Source organism: Mya arenaria, chromosome 6 (genome assembly GCF_026914265.1).
Source record: "Mya arenaria isolate MELC-2E11 chromosome 6, ASM2691426v1".
Lineage (NCBI taxonomy): Eukaryota > Metazoa > Mollusca > Bivalvia > Myida > Myidae > Mya > Mya arenaria.
The window spans coordinates 32729685-32743813 of record NC_069127.1 but is presented as its reverse complement, the minus strand read 5'-3'; the positions used below and the strand labels follow the sequence as shown (position 1 = coordinate 32743813).

At 33.7% G+C, this 14129-nt stretch overlaps 1 protein-coding gene across 1 annotated transcript in view; it reads left to right on the top strand.

Moving 5' to 3' along the window:
* Positions 1-11998, top strand: part of LOC128238936 (sodium-dependent dopamine transporter-like) — a 36043-nt gene extending 24045 nt beyond the window's left edge. The window contains exons 4-15 of the mRNA XM_052955272.1: positions 509-661; positions 971-1064; positions 2203-2335; positions 2656-2790; positions 3444-3547; positions 4754-4878; positions 5239-5351; positions 5870-6001; positions 6551-6650; positions 7429-7529; positions 8788-8964; positions 10409-11998. Of these exons, the coding sequence (XP_052811232.1) occupies positions 509-661; positions 971-1064; positions 2203-2335; positions 2656-2790; positions 3444-3547; positions 4754-4878; positions 5239-5351; positions 5870-6001; positions 6551-6650; positions 7429-7529; positions 8788-8964; positions 10409-10558 (1517 nt within the window). The 3' untranslated portion in view covers positions 10559-11998. The remainder of the gene's footprint in view (positions 1-508; positions 662-970; positions 1065-2202; positions 2336-2655; positions 2791-3443; positions 3548-4753; positions 4879-5238; positions 5352-5869; positions 6002-6550; positions 6651-7428; positions 7530-8787; positions 8965-10408) is intronic.
* Positions 11999-14129: the final 2131 nt, after the last annotated feature.

The window sequence follows — 14129 nt, the reverse complement described above, 5'->3', positions numbered from 1 at the left end:
TTACTTGACTTTTGCTTAGGATAATTATTGTTTCAAAATATATAGCTGTTATAGGAAATATTAACTGCTAGTCTATACGTAGTTAAAAATTTAATAAGACAATTATTGTTCGACCAGATAATTACAGTACTAAGTGAATTGACGTCCTAAAATTAAGCCATTTTAAATATCAAAATATACTAGTACTTCAAATCAAAATTAACTAATTTAAAATTGATTTCGTAATCGTTAGTTAGTCATAAAACAAGACTGAAAATAAAGCTTAATTTTGCAATATAATATATCTTAAGTCAGTTGTACTTGAATGATGGCCCTTGACTTGACAGAATCACTTGATAAAGTAATTTGAATCAATTTCTGGTAAAATTCCTGTACTTTTATAACAATGTATGCTGAAATAAACTAGCCAAGAACACGGGACACATAGCATCACAATAGTTTCTTGTCCTAGAACATAAACACTAAATAAGTTTTATTGGTACATTTTGTGGCTACTGCTTTTTTCCAGGAATTGGGTTTGTGATGGTTGGATTATCCCTTATGTACATCTGGTACTTCGGGGCGTGTTTTGCCTGGGTCATCTACTACCTTTTTCACTCCTTTCATCCTAGGCTTGCTTGGGCCACTTGTGGTCAGCCTTGGAACACGGATTTGTGCATAGGTAAAGTTTACATACTCTAGAAAAATAGACTTATTATTGTTGTAAAACTATTTTGTAATGTAAATGATCCTATTAAATACGCTTATTGTAAACTGCCCTTCGACTTGTATGCCCTTAGACGCTGAGATAAAACACAATTATTTTATATATAATAAGAAGTATGCTAGTGGTATTGACAAAAATACCTGCCGATTATATACTTATTTTAACCATTTCATTGCGCATGCCGGTATGCTTCACAATTATATCAATTATTTGCTTAGTAATGTGATTATGTTTCGTAGATTTCTAGCGACCAAATTATTTCAGATGCATCAACGAATTTGACGGAAAAGAAGTTGCAGCTGGCATCAAACATATCTGCTAAATTTAAATTTTCTACTTCGGCCACAGAATTTTGGGAGTAAGCGAAATCTTTATGTATGAGAGCACAATGAGTGTATTACACACGTTTTATTAACTGTTTAGTATTTACACGCTGTTTTGACGAAATATACAAAAAGAAAAGTGTCGATACGTTGCTTATATTTTCAACCAAAAGCAAAACTCAGAGCAATTGGCAGTTGTTACTTCGTAAACATCTTTTTACGAACGTTACGACTACCGTCAATTGTACAATATTCTGACAATCTTGTTAATGTAACATAACGCAAGTGGAAACTAAATGACATTTGCAATTTAATTGATTAAATTCTCTTTTTTCAGTTTTATTTATAATAAATGTATCACATGTGCTACTAAATACTCTTAAATGTCGCAAGCTCACATACGAGTTCCTTTAGTCTAAAACAGAACATGTTTTCTAAATTTATATAAATTTACAGGTTTTAATGAAACTCGACTGTTTAAATGTTAAATCTATCATAAACGGTTTTGATGCGTTTTCAAGTGAAAAGCCTAAAATAAAAAATAAAAGAGAACAAAGATCATTTAATAGAAAAACATAATACCTTTTGTTTTGTATGTTTAGATACAGATGCTATAGTTTATGTTTATGTCTTTTTTTAAACGTTCTCTTTCGCATTGTTTTATGTTGCATGCGTTTCAATAGTACACGTATAGGTCTTCAAAACAACGCTAGCTAGTCTTTGAATAGAGTAATTGAAGCCTTTGAAACAAGCTAAGTATCGACACATTTAACGAAGATCTTAATACTCAGTCTTATTCAGCTCAACGCTCAGGACAGAAAGGTAGGAACGTATAGTCTAGTTACTTTTGTGTAGGAAACAACGATCGATAGAGACAAAAAGAAATAAATCATGGTTACAAATGCATGGTAAAAATTGACATTTGCATATTTTGCGAAGCATTTTGCCTCAACATTTTGCAATCATAGATTTTTGAAAAAAATATTTTTTACATAATCTTCTCCAATGTATTTTGACACATTGTGATTTGTTTTTGTTTCATTGTATTGCTTGGATACATTGAATTAATTTATTCTCAATTAGTTTAACTGACCCCATAGGCATCGTTCTCGCTGTCAAGGCCACAGAAGTCAAATTTGCTTTTTCTATTTATTCATTCGGGTTGTTTCGCAGGAACAATGCACTGGCCAAGTCGCGTGGTATAGACGACCTAGGATTTGTTCAGTTGCACCTGCTTGGTTGCCTGGCACTCGGATGGCTTGTGGTGTACCTTTGCCTCTGGAAAGGTGTCAAGTCACTTGGAAAAGTGAGTAAAATATTTGATTCAGATTTTGTTTTTTAAATTATCATGTTAAATTCGCATACAGTTCATTAGGCTAGTCGGCTGTTTTATGGGGATGTATCACTTCGAGATCCTTGTTTACAGAGACCAAAACTTTAAAGCGATCATGTAAATTCACACAATGAATGTGATGTGATCAATGATATCTTTTTTACGTTGTTCAATATTTATAATTATAACAGTACTTCTTTCAAAATGTATTATTGAGTTGATATGACTGATACAACGTTTCCATACACGTATACATATTTCAATTTCGAATCGTAACAATACAACGTTTTTAGGTTGTGTACGTGACGGCGACATTGCCTTACGTATTACTGACTGTGCTCCTGATTCGCGGCGTGACTTTGGACGGTGCAGTTGATGGAATTAAGCACTACATTTATCCAGACTTAAGCAAACTCCTGAAAGGACAGGTGAAACAATTCTATTACAATTATAATAATTATTGTATCATCGGTTCTGTTTCCTTTTGGTATTATCAAACGATTACTGTTGGGAAAAGAATGATGATTGTTTAATTATCCTGGCAGTTTTGCCGAAAGTTTGATGGCAAAAACGCGTCATTATAGCATTTATGTAATCAGTGCCTTTTGTGCCATTGGAATTTGTTAGGGCTTGTAACAGAAGAATCGAGTTATAGTTATTAATATCACTACGGTTTATCAAACATTTTGTTTTAGCACGTTAAGCGTATGCTTTCTTTCTTTGAAACTGTATCTTGTATTAGTTTTAAAACAAAATCACAAGCGCAAACTATTCATAATCGAGTTTATTTTGTAAGCCAAACTTCTAGTAAAAAATATCTGAGTTCACATCAATAATTATTGTAATAATACACGAGCACATGCCGCGAGTTGCTTATTTAATCAAAGTGTTTGTGGTGAAGTTACTGTTTTGTACCATGGCAACGTTAAGTAACTAAAGTGTGTATCAGTATGTATCGCTGTATTTTATCCGCACGATACTAATTTCACTGTTCAACACTACCACTGTTAAAGATTTAATGTACAAAAGAAAACAAAGAAAGCATTTAAAGCTTGATGTTATTAATCTGCTAAACCAACAGTTATGGATTGAGGCTGCGGTGCAATGCTTCTATTCGCTGGGACCGGCATGGGGAGGTGTCATCACTATGGCTAGTTTCAACAAGTTCAACCATAACGCATTCAGGTAGCAGTAGACTCCTTTGTTTAAATCCCTTTACATGCTATATGTATTAATTTAGGAAAGAAAAGTCATTTGTGTTCGGATATACTTAGTAATATCATAAATTATAAATATTCTAAAAGTAAAATTGATGTCCTTATCAACATTATTTTTGTCTTTAAAGTATTATAAAGCACTTTTTTAATATATTGGGTATATTATGATAGGACGATTTTTTTGTGACCTGTATCACGTCGAGTTAGGTGTGTAAGCACGTATCCGCCGAGACCGCAGGTCGAGACGGATACATATTTACTTACCGAATGAGACGTGATACAGGTCTCCAGAAAATCGCACTATCGTAATATTCCATTTATAACATACCTGCCTATCTAATTATTCCTTTTTAATTTTCGATTTCGATTCATCTGTCAATGCCAAAATATGGAATGGCTTGCGCGTATGAATGTGTTACGTACTCTTGTGTTGTTTTGAAGTCAAGGGAGGTTACTACAGCGAAACGAAGTCAGAAATTACAGAATTATTTTTATTGAGCAAAACAAGATGGAATTATTTTACATCTTAGCAAAATTAACAAATTGCTTATACAAAAACAATTATTAAATGTCACAGCACTAAAAGGGAGAAGAAAAAATACGGTACTTATTTTACGAGTATACACTAATCGTCATATCATGTAGACGTAACGCGGCCATTTTTTCACAAATTGAATATTCGTGGGATTATTTGACGATCAATTAATGCAGAATTGAAAGAAGTTCGTGAGTCAATCGCTATTTCTATCGATGACGCGAATTTGCCTTCTTTGTATTGGCGAGCCGCTCATGTTGATGATAATGTTATATGAACTTCTTATGAACTTCGAAATGGCAAACAAAAGGTTGTCTAGACAAATTGGAAGTTTTCTCTGCTTCGTGGCTATCCTCATGTTTTTGAAGAACCAAGTTCCTGAATATTTACATGCTTCTTGAGCAAAAGTAGTTCCGAGGCTACACACGGTACTCGCATTATACGGAATCAGAAAACGACAGTATGGTGATACACAGTTTTTAATAGGCATGCTGTATTTTCACTATGGGATATGGAAAAGGAAATTGATAGGCATATAATAAAATGAATTATCACTTATCTTGGAAAACATAAAAGCCTAAAAACAACGTGTTAACCAATTGCTTTGTAGCTATATTTTGAATTATTGATAATTTTCAGGGATACGATGATCGTTTGTTTTGCGGACGGGTTTACGGGCTTTTTTGGAGGACTGGTTGTTTTTTCAGTTCTTGGGTTCCTTGCCAAGGAAATTGGCGTCTTAATTGACGACCTTCCATTTTCAGGTAAGGCTATTGATAGATTTATTAGTGCAGGTTGATGGAAATCTTGGATTGAAATGTTTGGTTTTAAAGTGTTCAAACAGACGAAAGAGTTTTGTCATTTAGCCTAATTTGAGCTGCTTTATCAATAATAAAATCTCAAAACGAATATTCATTTTCTGTAAGTTGTGTTATAAATGTATTATACTAACCGGATTAAGTCAATAATATGTTTCATCCAATTTGAGATCATATGTTTTAGAAATTGTGACACTTATAGGTTTATGTATGTTTATCACTTTAACTACAACTCAAAAATGCATTGCCTCTATTAATTTATAACAATTAACTAATGGATCACACACCGTAACTGTATTGTTGCAGGTGCCTCCCTGGCGTTTATTGCCTACCCGGAAGCACTAAGCAGACTTCCATTACCGAACCTCTGGGCAGTCCTCTTTTTCATTACTCTCATTTTAGTAAGCGTCGACACAACGGTACGTTGATAGATAGATACCATTTTATTTGATTGTAAAAGTAAACCGAAATATTGCCCACCTATTTAAGTTGCTTAACAAGCTACATGATGATAAAAGAAGTATGTCCCTTCTACAAATGACAATTTTCAGTATAACCTCAATAACCGTTATATATAAGTTTTTGTTAGGAAGCGGTATGTTTGGTTTGTACAAGATTTTATTCCGCTATTTACGTGGACACCAAATGTTGATTCATCATATACTGCCACGTTTTTGAATCCTTTCTGAATTAGCACTTGGAAGTACTTATTGTTGGTGATCCATTTTAAAAGTTCGTATTCATCAAACATAACTGAACATTGACAGATACGGTCCAAGTGATATCTTTGTTGTTTTTCATTGTCCACTATTCGGTTTACATCAGTGTGTTTCATTGTATTACTTAGCATTCATTCGATTAACAAATTGAATAACTCATTTACTTAAACATGCTATGCATGTTGTTTTCATCGGGTTAATACTTACACTTAATTTAGTTTGGGACGTTTGAAACGGTAATAAATGCGATCGTTGATTATGATTTCCGGCGGCTCCATCGATATCGCATCCACATCACCTCTCTTCTTACCGTCCTGATTATTGTCGGCAGCATTCCTCTGTGCACTTCGGTAAGGACATAAATTATCAAACATTGACTGTTGATGATGAATGTGTTTTGGTAAACCGTAAAATTGTGTAGTATATTTCATTCAATGAAACTCATATTAACAATACGGCGTTGAAAAGAAATATCAGAGCGTGTACTACTAAGTTGATTCTATTAAATATACTCGTATTTTTCATTTAAGGAGCTCAGTCGTTATCTACATAAATTTCCCTATCATAAATATGACAATTGAACTTTCACATATGTATGCCTTATTTGACTGTGTTAAATACAAAGTTGCTAACATATGATTTAATTTTTCAAAAAGCAAAGGTATTGTTGTATTAAGAAAACATGGATTTCTTAACCAAACTTTTGAATATTTTATCTATATAACGTAAAATGTTGTGATAGCGAAACAGGCAAAATCATACGATACCACCACCCGTGTTCCTTTTTTCATACGCAGATTAGTTTTTTTAACAGTATGCTATGGAATTTTGTTATCAATACTGATAATCATGATGACGCTTTCGCAATTGATACAATTCATACCGGGGTAATTTTCCAGGGAGGATACTACATCTTTATGTTGACCGACTGGTATATCGCAACCTTCAACATCGTGTTCGTTGCCCTGTTGGAGACGATTATCATTTCTTGGATATACGGTAAAGTGGGAAGAAAGAAAAATGACAAATTATTGTATACTTGCTAACGTTATGTGATTGAGTATAATAAATCTTTTGATATGGACGATGAAATACTTTTCGCAATACACACCCTAATGCTGTGCCCCATGTCATACAATACCTAACGTAGCACTAGTGCGCATTTATGCGCAAACCAAAACATGATAAAAGGGAAAACTACTACGTATTTTAATTGATATTTTCCTATTGAATATAACGTCGATGCTTGTGTCAAATTAAATCGTGATTAGTTAACACAGGTAACGCGAGTTGACAACAACCCTCCAAAGTGACGGTCGAAAATGTTGATAATTTGTTTTTGTATGGTAAAGTCTTATAAACAAAACTGATATTTGATTTGATTATATTCTTACTAATAATAGTAAGTATTTAACATCACCTCCTTCATTTAGATGAAAGACAAAACTGTTTGTTTTCTCATGGCACCTACCATTATTTTGCTTAAAGTAAAACAAAAATTCTATGAACAGGACCATAACTCTTTTTCCATAACGTAATACGTATAAATGTGTTGTTTGATACATACTCATTCAAACCAGTGACGTAGCTAAATGGTGCAGAGACATTTCTAATTTATTTAAAACAAACGGATTAATTGTGTAAGCACTTACCATTGTTATCAATGGAAAACATCAATCAAACCGAGAAGGCTTTTTCCTACAGATTGATTAAGTTTGTGCTTTATTGCGATTCTCTTTTCAGTACGTGTGTAAAAGAATATTCATCTTTTTTCCAGGTGCAAACCGTTTCAGCGAAGACATCGAGATGATGACAGGCAACCGACCGCCTCTGTTAGTCCGAATAGTCTGGTCATTGGTTATACCGATATTCATATCCGTAAGTAGCTCGTGATTAAAGTTGCAACGAAATCTAAATCTGTTCTGAAACCATCGGGTTACCCTGAAGATATGGGAATACATACTGTTGTTAATCATACGTTTGTATCGACAGTGTTTCATTGGTAAAGCGAACGATCGGCGGAGCATACTTGATATCATATTTCATGGGTTGGGGTTTTCCCCTACTCATTTGCATGATCTAGAAATAGCGCACAATTTATATGCTATTTCACATATGAGTAGAAGTAACTAAAATAAATCTAGTAAAATACTTTCGGTATCATCTATTTCCGGTATAAGTATCACTGATTAATTGTCCGGAGGCAGCTCTTATATGATGTTTTGCTCGTTTGTTTTTGAGATAAAAATGTCAAGATATAGTCATCCCCTTGATGTAAGCGGCGACACAGTTACAACAGTTTTAAAATATGCCATTACTCCGAAATTATTCAAAATGTTCAAAAGAAACATTGGAACAAATTTTGCCACAGACAAAACGCACATGTAATGCTAATAAATATGGATTTAGTACTTGTCGAGTTAGTCCCTTGTTCAAATAAACAGACTAGCGTCGCACTCATTCAGCGATGCTCCTGTTTTTATTTCTGACTTACTCTAAATTACGATGTAAAGATATTTTATGAACAAGTATATGAATATTTGATATATTGTGACTTCATATTATTTTGGTATTAACAAGCCTTTAATGTGTCGAGAAAGAAATAATAAATATATGTAAATATAAAACCAAAAAAATATATTTTGTCCGATTGCAGTTGAGCAGAAATAGAAAATATTTTTTCAAGTAGTTTTTTTTACATACTGCATGTTGTTATTAGTAGGCAATATCTTTTTAAATGATACTGAGGTTACTTTGGGTCGCCAGGAAGCAAAATATAACATTACCAACGGCTCGATGATATCTTTTTTTTTAAATTATTGGGCCTGTATCCGACAACATACGTTTAGACTTTGTTTGTTTGTCAATGTATTGCACCATCATCATATTAACTGATGTGTATGAATACCACTTTTATTGTTTAGAAAAAAAAATCATTCAGATTTATAACGGTGTGATCAGTGCGAAAACACAATTATTATCTGCAATTTGATCCATGAATATCTTTGACATGTGATCTTTTCATTTATGCTAAGCTTTTTGTTAATAAAGTGATTGCCTTTTTGCCTGAAATATTATACTCATTATGGTCATACATTTGATATGTCTTATAAGTAAATTATACATTTTCCATTAGACCATTCTGATTACCTCGGCGATCAACTTCGCCGCGCCGTCGTTCGGCAAGGGGGGCTACCAGTACCCGTACTGTGCTGTTGTGCTGGGTGACGTGCTCGCCTTCGCTCCGCTGATCAGCATTTTTGCTGTGGCAGCTGTTTTGGTGTTTATTAAAGGCACGGGCACATTAACACAGGTTTGTTTCCTCGGCTTAGATATTATTTAATATATCAAGGATAATTTTAAATTATAAGACAAAAATATGAATATGCTACAAATGTAAATGATAGAAAACTTAACGATACAAGACCGGTAGTCAAAACTTGACTTTAAACTTGACAAAACTTTAAACTGGTTTAACCCCCAAGTAAATTTACATTTTACTGACCGTTCCAAGGCGGAACAACTAACAATTCTTGATAAACGTACCCATTTTTTATTTAAGTAATGAATTGCGTTCATATCCCCGATAATGACATGAACCCCGCAATTCATTCCTTATATTTACACCATTAGTTCAACATTTTATTCAAGAAACGTAAAAAAATACTTCATTTCATTTCGGATTACCATTCAGTAATGCTTTCTTACCCATTCTGTAAATAGGACGACCCGACTGTTACCTGAAACATTTTTTTTCAAATGACGTCATAATAACGCGGGAAAAGATCAACAACTTGAAATCACTTTTAAACTTAAAATTGAAACACTTTTGGCAACAAAACGTCTAAAATATAATAACTTAGCACTTTCTAAAATGTTGATTTATATTCTACGGGACATGCTGACACAATACAATCACTAAAAAGATCAATAGTTTTCTTGTATTTTGTTATTGAAAGGCAGTTCATTTAAGGATTGGAAGTTGAGGTGTAAATATATATAGTATGAATGCACTGCGCTATTTGTGGTGTTTTGTGCTGTTCTTCCAAGTTGTTTGTGAATTTTTGTTTTTATGTTCTATGTCTTTGGCGTTAACCCAGTGCCATTAAACTGGGTTTATGTTTAAATTTTTTGCTGCTGAGCTTGTTTCTGTAGCTTTCCACATAACTATTGAGATATAATCCATGTTAATAGACACACAGAAAGAGCACACACGGCACTGAACAGGAAACACATAGAGACCACACACGCATCAACACAGCTTTATCATTGAAAGATGAGATTATCGCCTAAGCGGTCAGTGAAAAACGCGTTCATTCTGACATGAGTTCAATTGGTTTTTTAAACAAGTTTTTTATGCATATAAACTCAAACCTCATCTGAGCCAATACCATTTTATATACGATAAGAATAAAGCAAGCCAACCATAGAAGCAAAATAATTGACCATATAGCAGAACGAAAAAAAACAAACTGATGAAAGTGTAACAAATGTAGGATTTATCTTTCTCTAGAAAACAACCAAGGCCGGAGCTCAATCCATTTGTTCTTGTATGTTCAGCAACTATTTTGGGCGTACCGATATGGGTTTTGTCCATACGTCGATTGCTTTCCAAACTTATCCCGACCAAAGGCATTAGCACACTATTTACATTAAAGTATACAAAAACCAGAACATCCTTTTAATGTTTCAACCTAAGCTTTTTATAGTCATACTATTTCGCATCATTAGAAATGACAAATTAATACCTTTTACAGAAAGTCTGCCAGCTAACACGAACTTCTAAAGGATGGCGCCCAAACGACAAGAAAGCCGAGCAGACATTCAACAACAAGTCCTATACGTACCGGAAAACACTTCTAGAAAGAATCAAATACGATGTGATAGGGTGGCCGTCGAACTCTTAGCAGCATAAGATTCTATTGTATGACCATTATGGTCATTTTATGAAGTCAAATGTGTGTTGGTGTCTTGGGGATTTTATTAAAGAAGTTGCTAAATTTACTTAATAACATATACTATCGTATATCAATGCCTGGGTTATTATGATTGTATATATGAGTGTTTTGTTTTAATAGCCTACACGTCTATATACATGTTGCTGTTGATGAATATTATTGACTTGCTATCATCATCCATTTTCCTTACTGAGCATACGATTGATCTGGTGGTATAAAGATTGTTGGTTCGTGAGCATCAGCAGTACCTTCTCATTACCTCTCAAAAGTACACTAGTACTCCGTAGTATTCCGATTTCATTTGACAGAGAGTTACTTCAAAAGGAAAAAAAGTGTGCCAACATTTTAAATATTTCCATTCACAAATGTTTTGTGGCTTCTTAATTTGACATGATTTAAAGATAGTAACATAAACTTAAATTCGCTTCCTAATTACAATTAAAGTGCTGAAAGCGTTGAAGAGTTCTGATTTGTTTAATAATAATTATGTTCACAGGTAATAACAATCGAATCCAAAACATCTTTTGAGTGACCTGTGCCTGTCATAGTAAGAATAAGAAATGTTAATTGATGGGTTTATAATACAATTAGAAATTGACAACGGGTTGGCAGTCAAGTACTACTGCTTCCAGTTGGGAAGGTGTTGCAGATAGGAAATCCTCATTCATTTGTTATATCTCTCCCAGGTTAAGAAAGGGTACGAAACGTTATATTCACTTTCACATTTTCGTCTTCTTTTTGTACCAGCCGATTTGTAACGGCGGTTTCTTGACATACGGGGACAACACGGGCCCACGCTGTTAGCTTTTACCCAGACAGAATGGTTTCTCCAAAAGCCTTAGAATTCGTGTATAAATGAGTTCCTGATTTTGAATATGATTTGGAAAATCTACATTAACGATAGCTGTGATTTAACTACTTCATCATTATAATTGTGTTCATCATCGTCAATTTTATGTAACCTGTTTGCTTATCTAATGCCTTTTTAATTCGAATTAATCTCGCTTTAAATCAATTTTATCAGGGTAGGCAACACTCAAATATTGTGCATCACACCGCAAGGGATTTCCTCCCTTCCACTGAGCAAATATGGTTTTGTCCCTTTTCCAATTGTTACAATGTACCAAAGTTGAAAGTTGACACAACGATTTACTATTGCTAATGAAAACACTCTTTCTGTAAAATGAATATGGGCTATTCCACAACAATACCTATATTCAAGTATGATTTAAATGAAGATCTTAAAATTTGATATTTAGACAGCCAAAACATTTTAGGTTAATCTTCCTGTTTTCAAACAATGGTATCAATCATATATGAAGAAATGTGACGTCGTTCAAATAAAATGCTAAAACTTGAGGTCATTTAAAAAAAACCATCTATAACGCATAAAATATAATTTGTGGATTGCTCAAAGATATAAGTTACCAAATATTTTCGAATGCTTGAAATCTATTTTATTATTTTGGCATACATCTCCAATCCTCTTTGCAGTGTCATTTTGCAGTTTTGTATATGTTCGAGAATTAAAAAAATGCATGTTACTGATGATTTGTTCAATTTCTCTTTTCACTCTGTTAGGGCCTTGGTCCCTATCCCCGGTTACAATTTGACCACATCCTTAAGACTGCTGGAGCGTGTATCTCACATACGCAGCGACCCTGTTTCATTGCAAAATTAAAAAAGTGTCATTATTTGTAAAATATGTTATGTGTGTTCTATAACGTTTTACATTCGTTGCTTATTTCATGGAATTCTTTTTTTATGTCTGATAAATGTCAGTTTCCCTATCAGCAAAATGTCAACCTTAGGGCTGAAAGCTGCACTCTCACAGATATACCATTATTACAACTTTTTTTTATTTTTTGTCTTGGAAAGAGCAAATTTTTAAATAAATATCTGCAAACCAATAATATATGATTGTTGACAAAAAATCAGATCGTAGATTTACATATTGCCGTTCGAAAATTAATGTGTTATGGCTTAAACCGTTAATAATTGTTTAAGAAAAATGCATTAAGCATCAATTTTTTAACATAAATATAAAAATCTGCGATCTAATGTTTTGTCAGCAGTCTTATATATTCTTTATCGCAACGTCAAATTTTATGCACGTTAATAAACGCTTGAATGGCTGAAATACACAAACGAAGTCCTAAATCATGACAATGTGATTTCATTTGGGGTTTGCGATGTCTGCCATTTTGGCGTGAATTCTGGCGTCGGTCACATGACAATTCAAACTATACATCATGATGTACAAAACACGATTATCTATGTCCGTAAGGCGATGTCAACATTGCCATGTTTAAACATTTGCTGTTAACTTAACAAGGCAATGGAAGCATTAAATTGTTGAAACAGTTGTTGTTCAACTGAAACAAGGCGATGTCAACATCAAATTGTTGAAAAAGTTGTTGTTCAACTGAAAAATGCGATGCAAACATTAAATTGTTGAAACAGTTGTTGTCCAACTGAACGAGGCGATGTTTACATTGAAATGTTGAAACAGTTGTTGTTCAACTGAACAAGGCGATGTCAACATTAAATTGTTGGGGCAGTTGTTGTTCAACTGAACAAGGCGATGTTAACATTAAATTGTTGGAACAGTTGTTCTTCAACTGAACAAGGCGATGGCAACATTGAAATGATGAAACAGTTGTTGTTCAACTGAACAAGGCGATGTCAACATAAAATTGTTGGGACAGTTGTTGTTTAACTAAAACAAGGCGATGTCATCATTGAAATGTTGAAACAGTTGTTGTTCAACTGAACAAGGCGATGTCAACATTGAATTGTTGAGCAGTTGTTGTTTAATTAAAACAGGCGATGTCATCACTGAAATGTTGAAACAGTTGTTGTTTAACGGAAACAAGGCGATGTCAACATTAAATTGATGAAACAGTTGTTTTTCAGCTGAACAAGGCGATGTCATCACTGAAATGATGAAACAGTTGTTGTACATTTGAAACGAAAGTGATTTTAAAACCATTGAGCCACTTGCCATATACGATTCGTTTGAATGTTACCGACATGTTACATTATTCCATTTGTCGTCTTCCTCTGTTCTTTAAACTGGTATCCTGAGAGCATTTGGAACCACCAACATTGCTATTTTTCATTCAAGATTACACACGCATATACAATATCGTAAAGGGTGAAAGGGAAGGCAAACCAGTTTTCTGTGTATAACAGCCCGGTTTACAACCTTGAATGAAGAATACACGTATGCAAGCGTGTTTTTTTCAAGCCGCTCATTTATGCGGACCGACTGACCATAACTATTTTTCGTTTATAACAGTACAGTTTAATTTCCATAACCAACGTATAAGGGTTATATCCCTGTTGTTAATTAATTAAATTTAATTTCATCTTTTGCTTCTGTTTCAATACTGGTGAAAGCACTCCATGTTACCAACTTTGATGATATAACAAAGCCGAAAATGTTATAAGAAAGTACGCTTAGGGGCTTGATTAATATATTAGCACTTTCAACGAAGTAATCGTAAAAATAGTGTCA